The following is a 22,008-nucleotide window of genomic DNA, read 5'->3' on the forward strand; positions in this document are numbered from 1 at the left end:
GCAGGGATAGCACTTTGTCCACAGCAGTGGATTTTACTCATCTCTGTGACATTATTGGGACTCCAGCTTCCTATTTTTGTCTCGCTGACCAAGGACTTGGCCTACGCGGCACAGAAGTGGGTGGCTCATTAACATTAAAAGGCCAGGCCAGCCCTGCTCTGGAGATGAGAAGAGTCCTTTTTTTATGGAGACTGCTGCTGTGTCACTGGTAAATAATGAGACATTTTGTGATGCAAGCCCCCTGGGCAAAGTGGATAAGTAACCCCTATTCAAGTACTTGTTTTCTTCCAAAGACTGTGTCTCAAGGTAACAATTCAAACTGACATCCTGTTAGGCCAATTATCATCGCCAATTTCAACATCACAGAGAAGAGCAAAGAGTAACATTCATTTATGGATTATGAACATTTTTCAGTTAGCAATAGGCAGGAAATATTCACTTTAGTTGGATGAAGGTTGGTCTGATGGTTGCCAAAAGCTTTAAAGCCTGTGGGTCTCCATTCCCTTTGCACCTGATGAGAATGCCAAAGTCATGTGACTAGTTCGTTTGTATAAATGCAGACATGAGTGAGATCTGAACTCGTCCATAAGATAAAGTTTCATGTTGCTGTTTGAATGCTAACTATGCTGGTTTACACACACAACACCCGTGAGTGTGCATCTCTACCTTTATATTAAGTCTATAAGTCCATCTGTCTTTACAGTAACTATAATACTCTGTGTAAAAGGGTATTTCATAATCATTTGTTATAAATAATTATGGCTCCGTTTTTCCTATCAGGCCTAAGGAAAATATATTGCACCTTTCGTTTTTTAGCTGACTTATCGAGAATTTTCCTTACAAATTACTTTCTTGGCCGCGTCCATTTATTTTCACTGCATTTATCACTTCATGTTTGACTAGCGCGCATTAATTGGACTCTAAAGGCAAAACATAAGTATAGTTTTTCCAGAAGTAGGCGACACAAACAGCGATGTGCAAGCTCTGTAGAGGTTGCTATGATTATTGCTGTTGTTAATAATGTATTCATGAAGTAACTAATGAATCCCCACCCCACCTCATTTACAAGCAGCGGTGACATGTTTGGTGGTGGGAAGCTCTCTGTCTCTTTCACGTAACACTTCATCAGAGCTGCTGAAATTAGAGTCGCAGCCATGGCTTCACTCCAGTCATACGCAGGATATAATTACCTCGCTGTGTCTTTGCCTTGTTCCTCATAATTAAACTGCCAATGCCGGCGTAGAAAACATCCGTCACAGCATTATGAAGAAATATGAATTTCTTGTCATTTCACAACATGCTTGTGTATTTACTCGATTTTAATTCTCCGAGCAATTTGTTGAGCGGTACCGCAAGCAGTTTACCGTCTACGACTTGGAAACATTGAGATGATGAAGTAGGTCACAGTGCCAATGCAGGCCCCGCAATAAAAATAATGAAAAACATTAAAGCCGTAATATTTAAATTACCACAATGACTGCGGCCTGCCATAAAAATCTATTACATGAACATGAAGATGAACACTGCAGGAAGCCAGGAGGAAATGATGCCGTGCAGGGAATCGGGAATGGGACTAACAACTGGAAGTATGGATCACATGACCGCAATATAGGGGATTTTTAATTTATTTTAAGTAAATAGTAGTGGTAGTTTCTTTGTCTTATACTGATTTTAGGGCTAAAAACTGTATTTTAGCATTATATTATTAATACTAAGGAAAAGGGTCGGAGTCATTGTTAACCTTTAGCAGTGTATTTTTACACACTTTGTACATGTGCTGCAGATAGTGCTGATAGTGGTGTAAACAAGCGAGCTGCTGGACATTTAACCTTCGTCATCTTTTCTCCATTATGTTCTGTAACACAGGAAAACACATATCCTGACACCAACATACCGATTAATAATACAAGCCTGTAATAACAGCCAATCATTAAGCCAGTCAGGCTCAGCCGATGTGAATGCAAGACTAACGTGTGCTGGTTACTTTCAGCAGGACGATTTAAGGACTTCCTGCTATCATACTTGCAGTTCTCACATTGGACCACGCTGGTCACAGTCTCTGCTTTGTATATCAGTTCGATTTATTGCATAAATGCTCGCTTAAACTTAGAGTACAATGTGTGAAAGAGAGATGAGAAACATCTTATTATTTACCTGTGGAGATCAGATTTGGGGCCAGACAGATTTATTAGCTCAGCTGTTTCATAGAGGGTGTACTGCAGTATTTAAGAGGGATCAGAGAAAAAAGAAACTTGGTGTTGTAGGGATTTGGTGGTCTCAGCCTAGATGATACTCTTCTGTTGCACCACACACACCAATGACAACAAAACGTGAAACAAAATAATGTGGTGCAGCGACACAGGGCTATGACACGAACTCACATCTTTGTTCTCCTTTTGCTGGTTTTCAATAAATATTGTTGTCAGCTAAATAAATGAACTGAAAACTTCTCCTTCAGCAGCGCTGTTTCTGAATGTAAACAGCTACTCGACATCCAAATTTCTGCTTCAAACACTGACTCTCTGATGCCGTGCTTCCTGATGGAGCCGACAGCGAAGGCTCCCCTCGATGCAATTTGTGTGCAAGTCAGCAGCCTGCAATTACCTGCCGTCTTTCACCATGAGGGGCCACACTGTGGCCTTGATGTCAATCAAAAGGAACATTTCATGTGGAGATCTGAGACCTTTGACACAAACATATGTGTCCTTATAGCAGATCTCTCTGACCCTGCTTGCTTCTACAGTGTCTCACACACGCATGTACTGTGTGCAACGCTGTCAGGTTGTCATGATGAGTTTCTGACTATAAAGGACTGAATAAGTCCCAGGAAGCTGCTCTGCTCTGTTTGGCTTCCTGTTCTTTGCTCTGCTTCTGACAGGAAGGCGGTCACAAATCATGAAATAAACCAGCTGGAAAGAAAAAAGTGCCCATGCAGAGTATTCGAGTTTTGCATGAAAGGCAGTCAGGACATTAAGTAAATCTGTAGCGACAGGCATGTACGTGAAGAGAAATGGGACTGCACACCAAAAACCGCCCGATCATGTTTACTGTGCGCATAAATAGAAAGAGTACAGGAACATATAAGCTGTATGGCTGCACATCACACAACTGCATCCAAAACTTCAAGTTTCGTCTTCAAACGTAATAAAAGACAGTTTACCTGGACTTGTATGTGTCCCATGCCATGCCTCCTGTCCTGTGAGTTTCTCTTTAGCCTCCTTATGCTGTTCCTTTTGATGACATCCCTTCCTAACAGGTCATCTGCTTCCAGGCCTGCCTAACCTGATTAGCTGTACAATTTACAACACACAAACATCACTTGGAGCTAATTGATCACGGGCTTTAAGGCAAAGTAAAAGTGAAAAATTCCTTCAGTGTTCGTGGGCTTTTAAAGACACTGTCAGAACTGTAGTTTGATGTGGAAGTTGTTTTGGTCTCTTCTGGTCTGCTGTGATGCATTTGAGCAGAATACAGCTTTAGCCTGCTATCCATCCATTTATGTTCTTTTGCTTATCTGGGACTGGGTCGCAGCCTGCTAGCCGCCTGATTATTCTAAACTGCCTATAGGTGTGACTGTGAGTGCGAATGGTTGTCTGTCTCTGTTAGCCCTGTGACAGACTGGCGACCTGTACAGGGTGTACCCCGCTCTCACCCTATGACAGCTGGGATAGGCTCCACCCCCCACAACCCTGATGAGGATAAGCAGAAGAGAATAGGTGGATGGATTATTAGTTTATCTTAAATTGCATTTATAGTTTGTTTGAAGCTGCATATGTCTGTGAAGGTTCTCAGTCATCCAGGCCATCGTAGTTTAAGGAGCTTGGAAAGAAAAGCGTCTGGACTTCTTTAAGTTTCCTGAAGACGTTTCACCTCCGAGAAGCTAATCAGACAAAACTCCCAAACACAGACTTAACAATGTAGTGTATCGAGGAATGCCCAGACCTCTACATTGGAGAGACCAAACAGCCACTTCATAAACACTTGGCACAACATAGAAGAGCCACCTCAACAGGGCTCGGCTGTCCATCTGCATCTAAAGGTCAAAGGTTCACATTTTGGACAGAGAAGACAAATGGTTTGAAAGAGGAGTGAAAGAAGCATCTATGTCCACTGTGAACAGAGGGCGGGGCTTACGACACCAGCTGTCTGCCGTCTATAATCCAGTGTTGAGATCCTTCCCCGACGCCTTAACGCCCACTCACATCCTGGGCTATCTGACCTCAGGAAATCACATGATAGGGTGGGGCTAGGCTTCACTATGGGTTCACCTGAAACCTTGGCTGATTGTGACCCACACCCGTTTTCACACCTTGACTTAGGGCTTTGGAGTTGACGTCACGCCGCAATGTATTGTGGGAGCGCGGCACGATCTTCCGGGTCCACAAATCAAAACAAACACACTGTGTTGGAACGACGACCACAAGAAACATGCTTAAAAGCAGCTCAAAAGAAAGCGGACGGCATAGAGACCGATTGCGTCCAGAGGCAAAGCGGCGGGACTTGAAAAAAAATAGTGTGCATCGGTAATGTGGACCCGTATGAAATAAGGCAGTGGAGTGGAAACCCAGACGACCTACCGCCGTTGTCCCACCCCGATATCTTTACGTATCTTGTTTGTGGAGTAAGCGGTTACACTGCGAACCAGTTTCGTAATTACAAGTCGCTGGAGGCGCACATCCAATTTACTAACAGCTGGGTGCAAGATTTGGCTATTTTCAAGCCGCCAAACTGTGAGTACGTCGTCATTCAAACCAAGGTAAGTCAGCTGGAGTGCATTGAGTGTAATAGCCATGGTTCACCCCCTACCACCATCCATCCATCCATCTTCATCCGCTTTATCCGAGGCCGGGTCGCGGGGGCAGCAGCCTAAGCAGAGAAGCCCAGACCTCCCTCTCCCCAGCCACCTCCTCCAGCTTATCCGGGGAACACCAACATGTTCCCAGGCCAGCCGAGAGATATAATCTCTCCAGCGTGTCCTGGGTCTGCCCTGGGGCCTCCTCCCGTGGGACATGCCCGAACACCTCACCCAGGAGGCGCCCAGGAGGCATCCTTGTCAGATGCCCGAACCATCTCAACTGGCTCCTTTCGATGTGGAGGAGCAGCGGCTCTACTCTGAGCCCCTCCTGAATGGCTGAACTTTTCACCCATCTCTAAGGGAGAGGCCAGCCACCCTTCGGAGGAAGCTCATTTCTGCCGCTTGTATCCGCGATCTCGTTCTTTCGGTCACTACCCACAGCTCGTGGCCATAGGTGAGGGTAGGGACGAGATCGACCGGTAAATTGAGAGCTTCGCTTTTACACTCAGCTCCCTCTTCACCACGACGGACGGTGCAGCGTCCCGCATCACTGCAGCCGCAGCACCAATCCGTCTGTCGATCTCTGGCTCCCTTCTCCCATCACTCGCGAACAAGACCCCGAGATACTTGAACTCCTCCACTTGGTCTCCCATGGCAAATTGGTCCTGGGTGAGGGACCAGACAAAGAGCGATTCAGAAGACCCTTATGAAGAAAACATCGAGGGAACAGTTTACCCTGCCCGGGATAGGGTTACGGGGCCCCGCCCTGGAGCCAGGCCCGGGAGGGTGCCCGAGGGCGAAGCGCCTGGTGGCCGGGCCTTAGTCCATGGGGCCCGGCCGGGCACAGCCCGAAGAGGAGACATGGGCCCATCCTCCCTCAGGCCCACCACCCGCAGGAGGCGCCATAGGGGTCGGGTGCATTGTGTGCTGGGCGGCGGCCAGGAGCGGAGGCCCTGGCGGACTGACCCCCGGCTGCCAAGACTGGCAATAGGGACACCCCCTACCACAATTAATGTTATACATTTATCAATGAACTGCTAAAATGTCGTTGTCATATTATGTGTCCATAATTGTAAAGTTGATGCAAACCACCACATTGATAATCGGGCAAGATATTACATACATTTCATAGGCAGGCTTCCCTACAGTTGTGCGAAAGAATTAGCGAATCGTTACATAGCACGCATGTCTGCAAAGTCACTCCATTCGATGTTTGTTCGCAATTTCTATAACCTCCGAGACCACCAACGATAATATTAATAAGCTATAAAGAGTGATATGAACATATATAGACCTTACCGGTGTTGTGCCAAACAGTGATTGTCTGCCAAAAACGGATTTCCGGTATTTGCCAAAAACTGATTGCTCGTATTTAAACTGCTATAAAGTAACTTGTTGGGCTATAATATGTTAAACATATGTCAAATGCATCCCTATGGATGACAAAGTCATCTTGAGCCACAAACAACATTCGTGTAACAAGGTAGAAGCCGCAATCACTTTTTGGCAGTTACTTTTATATAACCTTTATTTATGCAGTTAAAAAATGTCATTAACATTAAAAATGTGTTTTGTAAGAGTAAGCTGGCCAACAGGACAGGCAGCAAATATTACAATAGTTCTGTAAAAATATTTTAAGTGGGGATAAAGAACTGGATTGGTTATAATGTAAGTACAATAACACAGAGTTGTAAAGATACTTGAAAAACAGATAATTTTTTAATTCTATATGTAACCCCTTTGTAAACCCTGTTCACCGAAGTCTATTTACGAACATACGTAAAGATATTACACATAAAAAATACACAGAAACATTGGAAATCACTTTTTGGCACAACACCGGAATGAAAATGTCTGGAGCACCAACAGATATCTGGAGATGGAAGCGAACTGGATATCAGCTCATCTCACGGCTGCTATCCAGGCTAGACGCCTTCGTTTGGTAAGGTCCGCTATATGAGCTCCCTCATGTTGCTTCCAGGTTGGGAAAGAATAAAAAGACAAACCCTTTTTAAGCTTATTCCTGTGCCGGTCGTGCGATCGAACATTGCAGTACGAACCATGGCTGTTGTGTGTGCTTTCGCTTTGTTTGGACCCGGAAAATGGCGCATCAGGCCAAAATCCTTTCCACGCCCACCCCCGTGACATCACGCTCCAAAGCCCTTAATGGGTCCATGTCCCTCTTTGGGGGACACTCCCACAGGGCTTAAATCTGGGACTCTCCACCAATCGCCGCTCTTAGAACTGAAGAAGCTTCTTGGATGAAACGTCTTCGAGAAACCTAAAGAGACGCTTTTCTTTCTGAGCTCCTTACACTTGAAGCTGTATAGTTTGATTTTGTTTTCCTCAATGCAACATTTTGCTTTGCCAAGTAACGGTTTTAGTTTACAATTAAACAATGAGATTGCTTGCAACAAAATTACAACAATTTTAACAGGTTTTCTTCTGATTGAGTTTTTAAAGCCTCTTTCAAGTGTTTATAGCTCTGCTACCATAATAAATAATAAATAAATATAATTCAACAGTTTCCTTATAATTAGTAGTCTTGCCGTTAATTACATTACAGTAAGATGTTGTATTCAAGGGTTATTGCAAAACAACACACAAACTCTGGTTGATTAAACTAATTGATGGCATAAACAAACGTGTATTTAAAAGGTTCCCTGTACAGACTTTGATTTCCTGTCAGACGAAATGTTAGGGTTAGAAAATGCTCCAGGAAGCAAACTCCCACATTACACTGACAGCCTTCGGCCTGCTGATTGAAAGGTTCAAATGTCATCCTGATAGAGATCCAACTCTGTCAAGGAAATGTGAATGTTTTGTGTGTTTCTGATTGTCTTTGAAAGAACAGACCAAGCTTAAAATACGCAAATTATTGAACAGCAGAAACAGTACTAAAGGTTTAGCTGCTGTTTTGAATGAATTAACCGATTCTGTTGAAAGAAGGTTCCAGCTGCGTGTTTTATTCTGGTCTGGTCTTCATCCATTTTCTGCAGCTGCATTTTGAGCATAAAGCATTTTTCCTCTAAACTCTGCCTTGACATGCAGATGTGATGAGTCATCAGGAGTGTGAGGTCTATACGTTACAGAAAGTAAGCAGGGCAGACGTGACATTTCCACCAGTAGGGTGAATGCAAATTGCGAGAGCTAACTAATCACTCATTTCCCCCCTGTCACCTTCCACTCCTTCCTTCCTTTTTTCTTGAACTGTGTCCTCTCTCTCCCTCTCTCTGATGTGTGCAGTCAGATACTGAGTTCTGGGATAAGATGCAGGCAGAGTGGGAAGAGCTGGCTCGGCGAAACTGGCTGACGGAAAACGAGCAGGCACAGATTCCCTCCACTGTGTCTCCGTACGAGAAGGTCACTATCATTAAAATGTTACTTTCAGCGTGTATGCAGATTTGTCCTGATGACAGTGATGCAGGAATATGCAGAACTGCATGGGTGCCTAGAGTGAAAGTTTATAATTTTTCTGTGTGCAGTATGTTTACATCTGACATCTATAAAAACCTGAAACCAAATATCGTTTTATCAGCCTCTATGGATCAACATTTAAAATATCCGAGCTGTTTTTTGTCTTCCACTTTAATTTAGTGTCCAATTCTGTATTTATCCATGTATGACTGTCAGAATTATGCAACCATAAAATAAACCTGTGCTAATATTCTCACAATGCGGTTCACATGAGGGAAGATTTATGATCAGTAAGCGGCCTTGAAGTCTCAAAGTGATGAATGAGTGAGCAAGGAGGGATTTTAGAAACAGGCGTGATTAATGGAGGCTTGTCACCCTGAGGTTAACGGTCAACTAGCAGAGACTTTAAGGTTACTGTAATGTACCGAGCTTTGTGGATCCAGAACTTTTATATATGTTAATGGGTTTAAAAAATGAGGAATGATGTCTAAACTAGTGTTAAACTACTCGGTGTTGAATGTGAAGCCTTTGGTCTCAGTCACACACACCTAGATAGCAGCTGGAGAACACCTGGCAAGCACTGGTATCCATGCAAAGATGAGTATTCCTCTACTGGTTGCCAGTAGTTACTGGAGGTCGCTTGTCGTTGCTGGGAAACTGATTGCTAAAGACCAGCCAGTGATGCCATCACTACCAGTTACTATACTGTGGGTTAGCATTAGCTGATAGCCGCGGTCACCTCCAGTTTGTGTGGAAGATGCCTAATTGTCTGCAAACACTGGCTAAGTGATTGTGAACCTGTGCCATGTACCCTGTCACACTCTCAAGTTTCACTAGCTAGGAGGCCAATTAGGGAGTCTATGCAGACAAGTTGCCTCTTCCAGGTAAGCTACAGGTGACCGTGGCAACCTGCGAGTGACCAAAGCATTTTAATAGAAGTTTTCAGCAACACAGCCAACAACCACTAGCCAGGTTGTTGGGGAATATGGATTATTTTCACCTAGAGTCAGCTGCTGGGTGAATGCTGTGCCACAAAGGGACGAGGTGGTCTCTAGGTCTGTTTCGCCGATTCCCTATTATGCATGAGAAGAGTGACAATATGAAAACCAAGATGTGAGTGAAACAGCGAGTGAAAGCTAAAGCTGCTTATTTTATTGAAAGCAGTCTAAGAGTCTAAAAATATGTCATTCTGAAGAAGAAAAATACAAAACAATAATAATTTAGTTGTATTTTTCTTTCTGTTTCACCCCAGATTGATCAACACTACTTGTTAATATGTTGTGATGCGATGTAAAAAAGCCTGCACACTGTCCTGCGTGTGTACTGCATCACAATGACGTTTTCCCGAGTTTCAGAGGACATGAGCACATGTCTGAGCAGCACGCATCACCCACCAGCTGACCTTCTTATGCCAGGAAATCATGTGAGATCAGACTTATGGGCTTTCTGTATTGATCCCAACGTAGCGCTCGGTCTTAAAGAAAAATCTGTTTCAAAGTCATTGTGCTCAAAAGCACGCAACACACCAGGGTAATCACAGTTTGAAAATGCAAAGTTTAACATTTAAAGAGAGCAGACAAACCCTGGGGAGCTCAGTCCAGGTTTGATGTGAAGCAGAAAAGATCAATTCCTGCTCCTGCAGGTTTGCTTAAATATACAACTGCACAGGACACTTGGTTTGCATTGGAACAATAGGAGAGCAAAACTGACATTGCCACTGTCCCTGTTTTTATCTTTTCTTCTTGCTGATAGGGTTACTACTTCCACACAGATAATCCTTATAAGGACTTGCCTAATGCATTCGAAGAGGGACTGAAGAAATCCCGAGAGGGAGACTTGCCAAATGCTGTTCTTTTGCTGGAAGCAGCTGTCCTGCAGGACCCTCACGATTCAGAGGTGAACTCTGCTAATATACATATGCACGGAGCTGTCAACACACACACTGTTAACCCCGTCAAGTCAGTAGCAGAGCTATTCATATTTACAGACATTTGTACACTTTTAGAGTACAAACGGCTGATAAAACCTGCAGCCTTACGCCGGCTAGCTGGACTGGATCACTGAGGCTTTCATTGCAAACCTATGGCGAAATCCTCCCCTGCTACAGAGGAAGAATGCCTCACTGACCACAGGCTGGGTGAAGCTGATTTTGTAGGCAGCACCCACAGGCTCAATGCTGATTGCCTGTAGAGGTCAGGAGATTTTTTTCCCTTGTAAAAAATAGTTGTTTACTGTAGCAAAAAAGTACTCGACTTGCACTTGATGAGAATTTCCATTTGCCCAGTGAGATGAACAATAGCTCATTCTGCAGGGTTTTTTCTCTTTTTTGTATTCCTCCCATTTCAAATGGAGTGACCTCTTTGCGAGCTGAAAGAGCAAAGCCTTCATTCAAAGTACTTCGGAATCCCCTGGAATATACAGAAATGTGCCAGTTATTCCAAGGAGAGGATTATCCCACGGTATATGGAACTAATACGATTCCAAATTTCCTTCTAGGGCACGTAGTGACTTATTGGCCCTCTGCGAAGACCTCTGAATCATTCAGAAATCATTTGGCGCCTGGTTTCAAAGAGCTGAACAAAAAAAGCATGTAGAGAGATTAGCTTTAGAACAGGTTATTAAATGTGCCCTTACAGACACATCATACAGTGGGACTAATCTCATAATCTGGATTGGATTTCAGGTTCGTTATATCATTGTCTGGCCTCTTGTGTTGATGAAGGGCTTTTCCCTAATTCAAGCCAGTGTCGTCCCTGTAACACATAAACATATTCAAATTAAAGAGGAGAGGAAGTCAGTTAAAGCTGTGGGATAATGATCTGCTCAGCTTAGTAGCAGAAGGGGATGATAATCAGGTTCAGCTGCTTTGGGCAACAATGAGACAACCCCCAAAACAGGAATGGTTCTATAGATGGAGGACACGGACATTTTTTTCCTTCCTCCTTGTTTTCACTAGTTTTGCATTGGCTAGGGTCAGTGTTACTACTGGTAGCATGAGGCAATACCTGGACCCTACAGAGGTTGGTAGTAACTCCTCCAGGAAGGCTCATCAGTACGTACCATTGCCAGGAGGTTAGCTGTGTCTACCAGCATAGCCTCGAGAGCATGGAGGGGATTGGGGTGTGCCAAATTACACAGAAACTGGGGAGGAAATGAGAGGCAAGAGAACTTCTGGAGAGATGAATCCAAATGTGAAATATTTTGGTTCAAATTGTTGACAGTATGTATGGAGGAGCATCACTGAGTGTCTGCAGCCAACTTTTAAACACGGTGGAGGCACAATCGTGGATGCAGTTACCGTCACATTTTGATCCACTGTAATATCATCTATAAAGCATCTGATTGGCAGGGGCTTCATGTTTCAGCATGCCAGTGATGCCAAACACACTGTCAATGCAGTAAATGCATACCTGGATAGGTACCATGGCGGTTATACACAAAAGAAACTATATTTATTATTAAAGTATACTCTTTTTTTCCTTTTTTCAGTTTTACTACATAATATCTGATGGTGTCTAAGGACAATAGTCCAAATAAAACACTGTCAGTCTTAATCATAACTGCATATACCCCAGTTGTACTTCCTTAAAATTAGCTGGAGCTGTGGATGTCTTAACTCACAGTAGCCAGACAACAGCCGTTGCTCCTGCTGCGTTTCCCCCCTTGAGAACATAGGCTGTACACCGTTTCCACTGTGTGTTTTTTTACCTTTGTTCTTTACCTGTTTGTATTGTTTTGATGCAGGCCTGGCAAGTCCTGGGGACCACCCAGGCTGAAAATGAGAACGAGCAGGCAGCGATTGTCTCCCTCCAGAGGTAATGACAAACAACTGCATTCAGTTCCCATTTAAAATCAAAAAACGCTCGCAGACATTGGAGAACTGTCAGCTGTTGCTGCTCGGGAACACCATATGTTTCCACAAGTGGGACACTGTGGAAATGTCATGTGAAAAGATGAAGCCCAGCATGTGAAATTTGCCTGCTGAACTGTTTAACAGCAGTAGGTTGTTGCTAGAACAAAACCAAGTCATAACTAAATGCTGATGTTAAAACAGTATTATAAGAAGAACACCATCACAGTTTTGTACAGTTATCCTTAAATGGAGATGGGAAGAGCAGGCTCTGGGAGTTTTATTCTTAAAACAGAGACACCCCACATGGATGGTGAATGCACAGAGCAAGTTTATGAGCAGAAGCCTCAATGGGAGGTGACCCACTTTCATTCACACTGGTGAAGCCGGAAATGACACCTTTCTGGGAATGTGAATGCTGACAACAGAAAACACAAGCGACAGCCATTCAGGAGAAAGTGTTCTTCCTTCAGATATGGTCCATTTTTCAGAAGAAAGAAATAATACTAGGAAAATGTGATCACTGTTAGACGTGGATTACAAATGATGTCCGCTGTAATGCAGAATATCTGAGTTGGCCTGAGATTCCTGCGGTCCAGCAGAGCCCTACACGTTCCTTCTATGATTTGAAGGTCTTTGTTATGTAATGGCTCCATCTGCGAAGGCTCTTTTTTGTATGAAGTGAGATTAAATGTTTTTAGCTGGCATAAATCTTGTTGTTACAATGGCATCGTTTCAGATTCACAACATTGCTGTATTCTGTTTTTTTATCCGTTTGTTGAATAATGTCATATGCTTAACTTTGCTTTGCCATGTTTATGCTTTAATTCAGAAAATGAGCTCCACCTGAAAATAAGAATTATCTGTCTTCTTTGATACAAAGGCTACACCTACAGTACTGCTATTTGAAATAAAGCAATTAAGATGTGATTGAAGGGCAGGCTATAACTCAAGGGTTTTAACAACCGTATCACATTAACTGTTAAGTAATAACTGCCATTTTTTACGCAAAGTCCTTTTTCAGACAGGTGACTGAAAGGTGTGTTTTTGACGAGGTGAGACCCGTTCCCTTGTTATTCAATGACAAATTAAGCAGATGAAAGATCTGGACTTGACTCCAATTGGTTACCTTCTGTTTAGTAGCTTTTTACTGGAAACAGTCAAAAAGATAAGACATTATATGTAAAGTTCATCATTAGGCTGAAAAACAAAATAAACCTGTCATAGAGGCAGAAAACATAGAAAGGCCAGTTCATGCCTTTCTCTTAGAAAATCACAGAGGGCCTGAAAGAGCACAGCTAAAGTAGATGAGAGCAGAATTCTTTCCTTGACTGAGAAAAACCCTTCACAACATTTAACTGAGTGAAAATCACGTTTCATGATGCAGCCGCATCAGTGTCATGTGACCCCTTCATGAACGAAAATATAGAGGGTTTAATAACAAGGTGCAAACCTCTGGTTACACTCGAGAACAGCAGATCAAACCAAGATGTACCAGAATGATGGAAAGAGAAAAGTACGCCAAACGAGAGAAATGAAGCAAACCCCATCGTCCGTCAAACACAGTGGAGGCTGTGTTATGGCATGGGCATGTATGGCTGCCAGTGCCACTGGGTCACAATTGTTTATTGATGGTGTGACTATTGATAGAGGTAACAGGATGCACTGTGAAGTGTACAAGGCTATACCCTCTGCTACATGGTGCAAAACTGATCAGAAAGGATTTCACAGTGCACACCAATAATAACCCGAAGCATACTGCACATAGCAAGGCAAAGCTATTCTTCAATGGCCGACTCAGTCACCGGCTTTCAATCCTTTAGTTACTGAAGAGAAAACTGGATACAGAGAGATCCCAAAAAGTAGCAACAGTAGGAGGCTGCAGTGAAGGCCTGGCAGATCATCTCAAGGACGGAAACACAGCATGTGGTGATGTCCATGAACATTTGTCGAGGTACAGGCCGTCACTGACTGCAAAGGAAAATCCTAAAATTGTGTCAGACTGTCTAATTATTTTTAAGCCCATAAAAATGGGTGACTAAGTATAAAAATGTCTATAATTCCTAAACAGTTTTTTATTTTTGTAAAACGCCTTGAATTCAAGTCTGCACTTTGATCACACCTTGATTATTTGATTAAAATCAACTGTGACCGTGTACAGAAGCAAACAATGCAACACTTGTGCTATTGTGTGAGTATTTATGGGCCTAACTTTATATGCAGTGAATGTCAGTGCCTTGAACCAGTGTTTATGTCATTTGCAGCAGGACTGAAATAATTTGGTTTGTGCGAGATTATGATGGTTTTAAGGAAACTGGCACATCAACTGTAGCAAATCTGGCTTGAAAATTATCTTGTTGAGAGCTAAATCTTGTTTTGGCCTCCCCTTTAGTCTTTCGACTAATCCAAGTCGTTCATCCAACGCTGTTCTGTTCTTCTCCCCTTTTCAATTATGAAGTGCCAGCACAGAGCTCAATGGCAAGCATCCATGTGATATAACCGGTGATATAACTTCAGCAATCACTACAAACATACTTTCCGTCTCTGGAACAAGCACCCATGCCGTTTTGCCTAAATGCAAAGCTAATTCAAATCATCAGCTATGGGTAGCATGCAAACACGACTCTCTGCAGCAGAGACGGAGCAGGAGAGGTGCTGCTCATTCGCTCTGGCCCAGAAATCATTAGCCTCGGCCTGATGTTCCTCTGCTTTGGCCTGTCCCAATTAATGCTTGTCAAATCTAGATTTCTCTTTGAAGTGAACACCTTACTTGATTTCTCTTCTCCCATGAACGAATCGTGTCTCCATCCAGGTGTTTGGAGCTCCACCCAAACAACCTTATAGCCCTCTTGGCTCTGGCAGTGAGCCTGACCAACACTGGTATGCGCCATGATGCCTGTGAGGCCCTCCTCCGCTGGCTGAGACACAATCCTAAGTACAAGCATCTCGTCAAAGGCAAGACTCATCTAACGGGATCTCCAAACTCCCAGCGCAGGATGTCTCATGCTCCCAACTTGGGCAGACATGAAAGGTAGAGTATTTAAACTCTTTAGACCTAATTAAAAAAGGATCACTACAGTATAAAAATCTCTTATTTGCCACTTTATTAAAGATGGTCTCGTATGTTGGCTTTGTATACATATCAGAGGCTGCAGCAAGTCAAAGTTGTTGATGAAGTGGAAAGCAACATGTAGCTGTGCAGGTTTAAACTTGTTCTTGTAGCTGTTAACAATTACTAAACCAGGTTTAAGACATTTCACTTTAAAATCTGGTCCCGGATGTTTGCTTTGTACACTAATACACTGATTAGTTCCACAATAATTATCTTTTATTTTGCCATCCATCCATCTGTTTTCTTCCACTTCTCAATTTCAGAGTCACAAGGAGAAGGGTTGTCTCAGCTATTATAAGCTAAGGCTACGTCCACACTAGCCCGGATAGTCTGAAAACGCTCCGCGTCCACACTAGCGTTTTCAGTTGTTTTCACAGAGTTGTGCATCCACATTGAAACGGATGAAAACGCTGACATTCCAGTCCTGCGCACGCGCAAAAGCGAGTGAGAATTAAAGATTTTGAAGAAAAGCTGTCTGGAGCATGTACAGACTGATATACATCTTTTTTAGAGCTGTCAAAATTGAGAGCAATCAAAACAACTGCTGTGTAACGCACTCCGCTATCTTTGTTTAATTGGTCACATGACTGCATCACATGGCTAAAATGTGTCATCGTTTTAGAAAGTCTGTGTTTTCGAGCGTCCACACTGCGACGGGACAGCTCCGTTTTTAAATGTATGCGTTTTCGAGAGCATTTTCAAAACGCTGTGTTTTTCCTTGAGGAAAACGCCGTCTCAGTGTGGACGGGAGGCCAAAATGGAGAGAATACGATGCGTTTTCAAACGAAAGCGCATTAGTGTGGACGTAGCCTAAGAGTACAACCCGGACAGGTTGGTGTATATTTAAAGGGCTAACAGAGAGACACAAACTAGCATTTACACCTGCAGCCAATTTACAATTGCCATTAATTGTGACCCACACCTGTTTTCACACCTTGGCTCGTGTGATTAGGTACAGGATCAAAAGGGGGTCCACGACCCTCATGGGGGACACTCCCATAGGGCTTAAAATCTGGGACTCTCCACCAGTTGCTCTTAGAACTGAAGAAGCTTCTCTGAGGTGAAACATCTTCAAGAAACTTAAAGAAGTCCAGAAGCTTTTTTTTCCAAGCTCCTTAGACTACGATGACCTGGATGACTGAGAACCTTCACAGACCATTAACCTAACCCATGCACGCCATGGCCCGTGAGAGGAAGACAAACTATGCAGGCACAGGGAAAGCATGCAGATTCCACACAGAAAGGTCCCAGCCGGTGTTCAAACCCAGAACAGAACAATGCTAACCACAACACATGCATCCAGGACAGGCACGTGGACGTTAGCCTGGAAGCAAAGAAGGGTTTTGATACTAGCAGTTAACATTAGCCACACATTAGTTTTTCCTTTTATTTGCCTAGCTTAACATACTGAATTTGTGTTTTTTTTTATTCAACAATAAAAATCAGGTGCTGGGAATATTTTTAATTCTAGCAAATATGAATGACAAAAACCTTCTTCCACAGATTCCTGGTTAAAGACCTAATAGCAGTTGTTGCCACAGCTGATGACGCTGTAGCAGACGGGCAGTTTGACGTGTGCTTACACTCCATAGCCACATTAAAGCAGACATCTTCATTTATTTGGCTGGCTTATCTTTTAATATTGGGTCTATTCGTCTCTCTAATATAAAATATATACACAGCCAAAAAAATAAAAGGAAGACACTGAAACTGTCAATAAGAAAAAAACAATCATGCTAGATATCTATACTGACATGGACTGGGTAATGTGTTAGGAATGAAAGGATGCCATAAATAAAAATGATCAACACACAGAGGGCTGAAGACAGGTCAAAGGTCAAAGTAAAAAAAAATGATGAAAGCCAGTCCAAAATCCATTTTGTAAAAATTGAATTGCAACAACTCAGAATGGTACTCAGTATGGGCCCCAGGAGTACCTGACAACAAAGGGGCGTGCTCCTGATGAGGTAACTGATGGCGTCCTGGAGGAGCTCCTCCCAGATCTGGACCAGACTATTGCTGAGCTCCTGGACAGTCGGAGTTGCAGCCTGGCGGCTTTGGATAGACAGAAACAGAAAGTTTCAGATGTGTTTTATTGGATTTGACTTCTGTTGTTAAAATTGGTGAAATTACGATTCCAGGATTTGTAAATACTCTCGTATATGTACTTGTGACACTGGTAGTGGCAGTAATACTGGTGACATGGTAGACGGAGGGTACCAGTACATGTGTCGACCTCGTTAAATTACTTTGTTAAATGCGCGCTGTCTGTAATATTTTAAGCCGTATAATTGAAGTTGTTTGGTATATCTGATCTGAAAGACCTAATTCTACTCCCGAGGTAAAGTAGCTCTTTATCAAATCATTAATCGTCTAGTCAGTGTGAAGAGATACAGTTACAGCCCAGTTACTGCGGTCTCCCCTCTAGTCCGCGGAATAACATCACTTTTATTTTTTGCTGCTCACCTCATCCCTCTTTTCTATCCATTCCTTTTATCGCTATCCTAACTTTGCTCCACCCAAGTGGAAACCAAACCATAACTGTTATCTTTACACAAAATTTCCCACGTGTGGGACTAATAAAGGTTATCTTAAAATCACGACCACTAAAGCAGCTGACCGTCACTTTTTCAGTGTTTTACTTTTGTGTGGTGGTTCTCAAACTGTGGGTCTGGCACCCAGCGGGGTCACAGTCAGTGAATGATACAGGTGTTGGTCAGCAATGAAACACACTCAGTCTGTTCTGCAGAGAAACAGAGTTAACAATTCAATACATGCACTGCTAAATATTAGACCACAGCTTCACTCATGTTTACAAACATGAGCGAACATGTTTACAAACTGTTTACAAAATCTAAACAGAAATTCATTCCTTCCATACGATTGGCCTTCTTTGCCCCCCCCCCCCATCATTCCCCCATCCAGTGCACATCATAGCCCTGCAGTCTTACACGTGCTTACTCAGCAGCCTTAAGTCACACTAATCCTTATCTCAGTTTTGTGTGTGTGTGTGTGTGTGTGTGTGTCCACAGCTCCCTGCTACCAGAGGTCAAGGAGCTCTTCCTGGAAGCAGTTCAGCAGAACTCTGACAGCATTGACCCAGATTTGCAGACGGGCCTCGGGGTGCTTTACAACCTCAGCGGAGAGTTTAACAAAGCCGTGGAGGCCTTCAACACGGCTTTGTCAGTGCGGCCCGAGGTAGACACACAGCTCTGCGCACTACACACAAGGGCACGGTTTAATATGCATGGTGCTGTGGTTCTCCAAAAAGATGTTTTTAGGCTGACGTTTAAAGCCAGCTATTATGGCTGCTTTGAGTTCACAAACATGTTCACAAACCAGCTTTAAAGTTTTTGAACATGTGGAACAGACAGTCAGCGTATGACACAGCTGTTCTGTTCTACGCAGCTGGCACTGCATTAATCGACCGATGTCAACAGTTTTCATACAACTGTGGATCACAGATTACATCCATGTTATGACACAACAGTGGGTTTTCTGTTGTTGTGGACACATTATCATCAGAAAGTACTCTACTTTTGTTCCTCAGAAGCTGCTGGGAATGGATAAAGACTCTTGTGTTTGCTCTTGTAGCTAACAGTGCAGGATTAGGCGTGCTGTCCTCATAGATGAGACATTTTGGAGTGAACAGGAGCAGGTTTGTGACGAGACGAGGAGGTTGTCTGTGCAGGAGCATTACTGAGGGCAGTGACATCACATCATTATCGTTGTCCTGATGGGTCATTTGCAGCTTCTGAATGTGCCATGGTCATTTGTCTTTGGACTGAATGTCGTGATACTTTCACAGTTCTTATATTCCATGTAGACCTGTTTGTAGAGCAAAGCAGCCAGATTCAGCCCTTCTGAGTCGTGCTGGTGGATCAGTAAGTAGGAGTTACACCTCAAAGATGTTTCAAAATGATACGTATCACTCATCAGCTCCAGTCTATTATCCATGTCGCTTCACTTTTAGCTTCAGAAATAGTGAAATGGTGACAGTCAAAATGGCAAACCTGGGGTTTCAGATCGTAGTGCAAGTTTTTTTCTACCTCTTTAACTTCTTTGCATAGACCATGCATGCTAAAGAAAGCAGTGTAGTGTATAAACGAGTTAACATATGATTTCACTTCACAGTATTTGTCTTCAGAGGAGGGCACTTACATTGGTCTCCCATCACTTAAAACCACAGAGCACAAAATATTTTGCCTGTCACTCCTCGTACGTGAGCTGTCATCTGCAGAATAGAAATGTTTACAGAGATAAACATGATGAATCAAATATACTCTCAGCTTTGCAAAGGATGAATTACGTCAAGATATATGCTCACCAACCACTTTATTAGGTATACCTGTTCAACTGCTCGCAATGCAAAAATCACATGGCAGCAACTCGGTGTAGTTGTGGGTACACTGAAGATGACCTGCTGAGAGCATGTGAATGAGGAAGACAAGTGATTTAAGTGACTCTGAATGAGGCATGGTTGTTGAACCAGACAGACTTAGTGGTCTTAGTATTTCAGAAACAGCTGATCTGCTTTCACACACAATCATCTTCTTAGAAAGAACGATTCAAAAAAAGAGAAACTTGGTGAAAATCCCTCCTTGATGTCCGTCTTTCTCTGCTTTCCTGTCTAGTTCCATTATTGTTATCAAATAAGGGCAAATGCCAAAAAACTGACCACTTATTACAGGCAGTGTATGAAAAGAGCGTCTCTGAGTGCACAGTACAGCAGCAGAAGACCACACTGGCTGCCTCTCCTGCTTAAAACAGGAAACTGAGGCTACAGTTTACATGGATAATAAAAGACTGGAAAAATGTTGCTTGGTTGGATGAGTCTCAAATTCTGCAGCAACAATCGCTTCATCCTGCTTTGTATCAATAACTCAGGCTGTTGGTGTTAGAGTGGTGTTGGGTACATTATCTGGAGCAGCGGTCCCTTTTTTGCTCCACGGACGGTTTCATGTCAGACAATATTTTCACGGACAGGCCTTTAAAGTGTGGCGGATAAATACAACAAAATAAAATGATACGACCAAGTGGTTGGGGACCGCTGATGTAGCGCACTTAGTACCGACCGGTCAGTATTTGAACACCACAGCCGACTTGATTATTATCACTGACTGTGTCCATCCCTCTGCTGACAGCAGAATAGCACACTACGTCCCATGGGTCAGATCACCTCAAACTGGTTTCTTGAACATGACACTGAAGTCTCTGCACTCAAATTGCCACCACAGTCACCAGATCCCAGTCCAACAGAGCATCTTTGGGATGTGGTGGAATGCTGAGAAATCTGCAGCAGCTGTGTGTTTTGGTTGTGTGTGTGTTGTTATCGTGTCGATGTGAACCAGAATCCTTCAGGAATGTTTCCTGTGAGCGTGTGCGGTGCTTTCTAATACTGTACATACTGTAAGAGCCAGACTTCCAAACACACGCAGCAGATGCGAAGCCCCGAAGCATAGCGAGAATGAGCCACGAATATCAAGGGAGAGCTTGTGCAAACAGATGCAGTGAGGCACAGCAAACTGTCACAGCAATATGCGAACTGTCGCGCTGCCAAATCTGGCCTGGTGAACTCCTGACTGGCACACATATGCTCTCGCTTGTGATCCAGCACAACAGTCCGCACACACATACACAAAAACACACATAATTACCCAGAGAACTAAAAATAATCTCAGATGCATGCATATTCACTCCACTAGAACGCACAGACATGCGACAAATAAAATGGACACACACGTAAATACAACCAAGAACTTTTCTACCATTTTTCTGTATGCAAATCAGTTCCATCCTCCTAGCACTGTCCCAGGCCAGCATGAATATTACTCACTGTTAAATCCAGCCTCCCACATATGACTTGGTAATATCTGCTCCCCTCCTGGAAAAATAGCTCTGAACACAAAGGGAGATAATTATACCCCAGTGCTGGGCTTAGCCAGAGATGAAGGATCCCTGTAACAGACCATGACCTCTGTATGTGCCCGTCTACCTGCAGGTGGGAAACAACAGCAAGGACATCCTTTGTGATGTAACTCAGCTATCCTTAAATTACCCTTCTTGAGTTACTTTTAACTAGGAGAGATGTTACAATGCTCCAAAACAGCCCCTTGTTATTTAGGTCTCTAAAAAATAGACTGCTTTGTCACGCTGTCACTGCAGATGGAAGGCCATGTGATGCACAGCAGCCCAGATTATCCAACTCTTAATTAGTCCATCTATTGTATTAAAGACACTGCTAGGTGATTTTTCAGGTCCCTCAAAGGTGGACAGCGTTTAAGCCTTGAATAATTAAACAATAATTGAAGCGATGTCGCTGATGAATTTTAAATTGGACTAAATGACTGAATGCAAGTCTTGAGTATGTAGGTTATTTAGGCTGGCAGCATCTGACAGCACACACCACGCTGAGCTGTGCCAAACCTTCACTACCAGACATTTCCTATTCCTCAATCAACCCACGACTCGCGCTCTTGTGCAGGACTACTTGTTGTGGAACCGCCTCGGGGCCACGTTGGCGAATGGAGATCGAAGCGAGGAGGCAGTGGAGGCTTACACAAGAGCCCTGGAGCTGCAGCCGGGGTTTATCCGGTCCCGCTACAACCTGGGCATCAGCTGTATTAACCTGGGGGCACACAGGTGAGTGATCTGGGGCTGCAGGAGAGTGGGATAGCATTTCTATTCTTTTTGCGTGATGCAGTGGAGTAGAATTAATAAGCATAACAGCCAAAGTGTAGGTCAGAAAGGGCAGCAGTTGAAGTGAGATAATGCACAGAGTTAATATGTGAATTTTCATAAACGCCAAATAAAAGCATGAAATCTTCACAATGA

General features: G+C 43.4%; 1 protein-coding gene across 1 annotated transcript in view; it reads left to right on the top strand.

Annotated features, from left to right (window-relative positions):
• pex5la (peroxisomal biogenesis factor 5-like a) overlaps positions 1–22,008 on the top strand; it is a 103,437-nt gene that overhangs the window by 79,212 nt on the left and 2,217 nt on the right. The window contains 6 exon segments of the mRNA XM_039607085.1: positions 8,042–8,158; positions 9,965–10,108; positions 11,957–12,027; positions 14,875–15,093; positions 18,207–18,372; positions 21,659–21,816. Of these exon segments, the coding sequence (XP_039463019.1) occupies positions 8,042–8,158; positions 9,965–10,108; positions 11,957–12,027; positions 14,875–15,093; positions 18,207–18,372; positions 21,659–21,816 (875 nt within the window).

Source organism: Oreochromis aureus, linkage group 23, assembly GCF_013358895.1.
Source record: "Oreochromis aureus strain Israel breed Guangdong linkage group 23, ZZ_aureus, whole genome shotgun sequence".
NCBI classification, from domain to species: domain Eukaryota; kingdom Metazoa; phylum Chordata; class Actinopteri; order Cichliformes; family Cichlidae; genus Oreochromis; species Oreochromis aureus.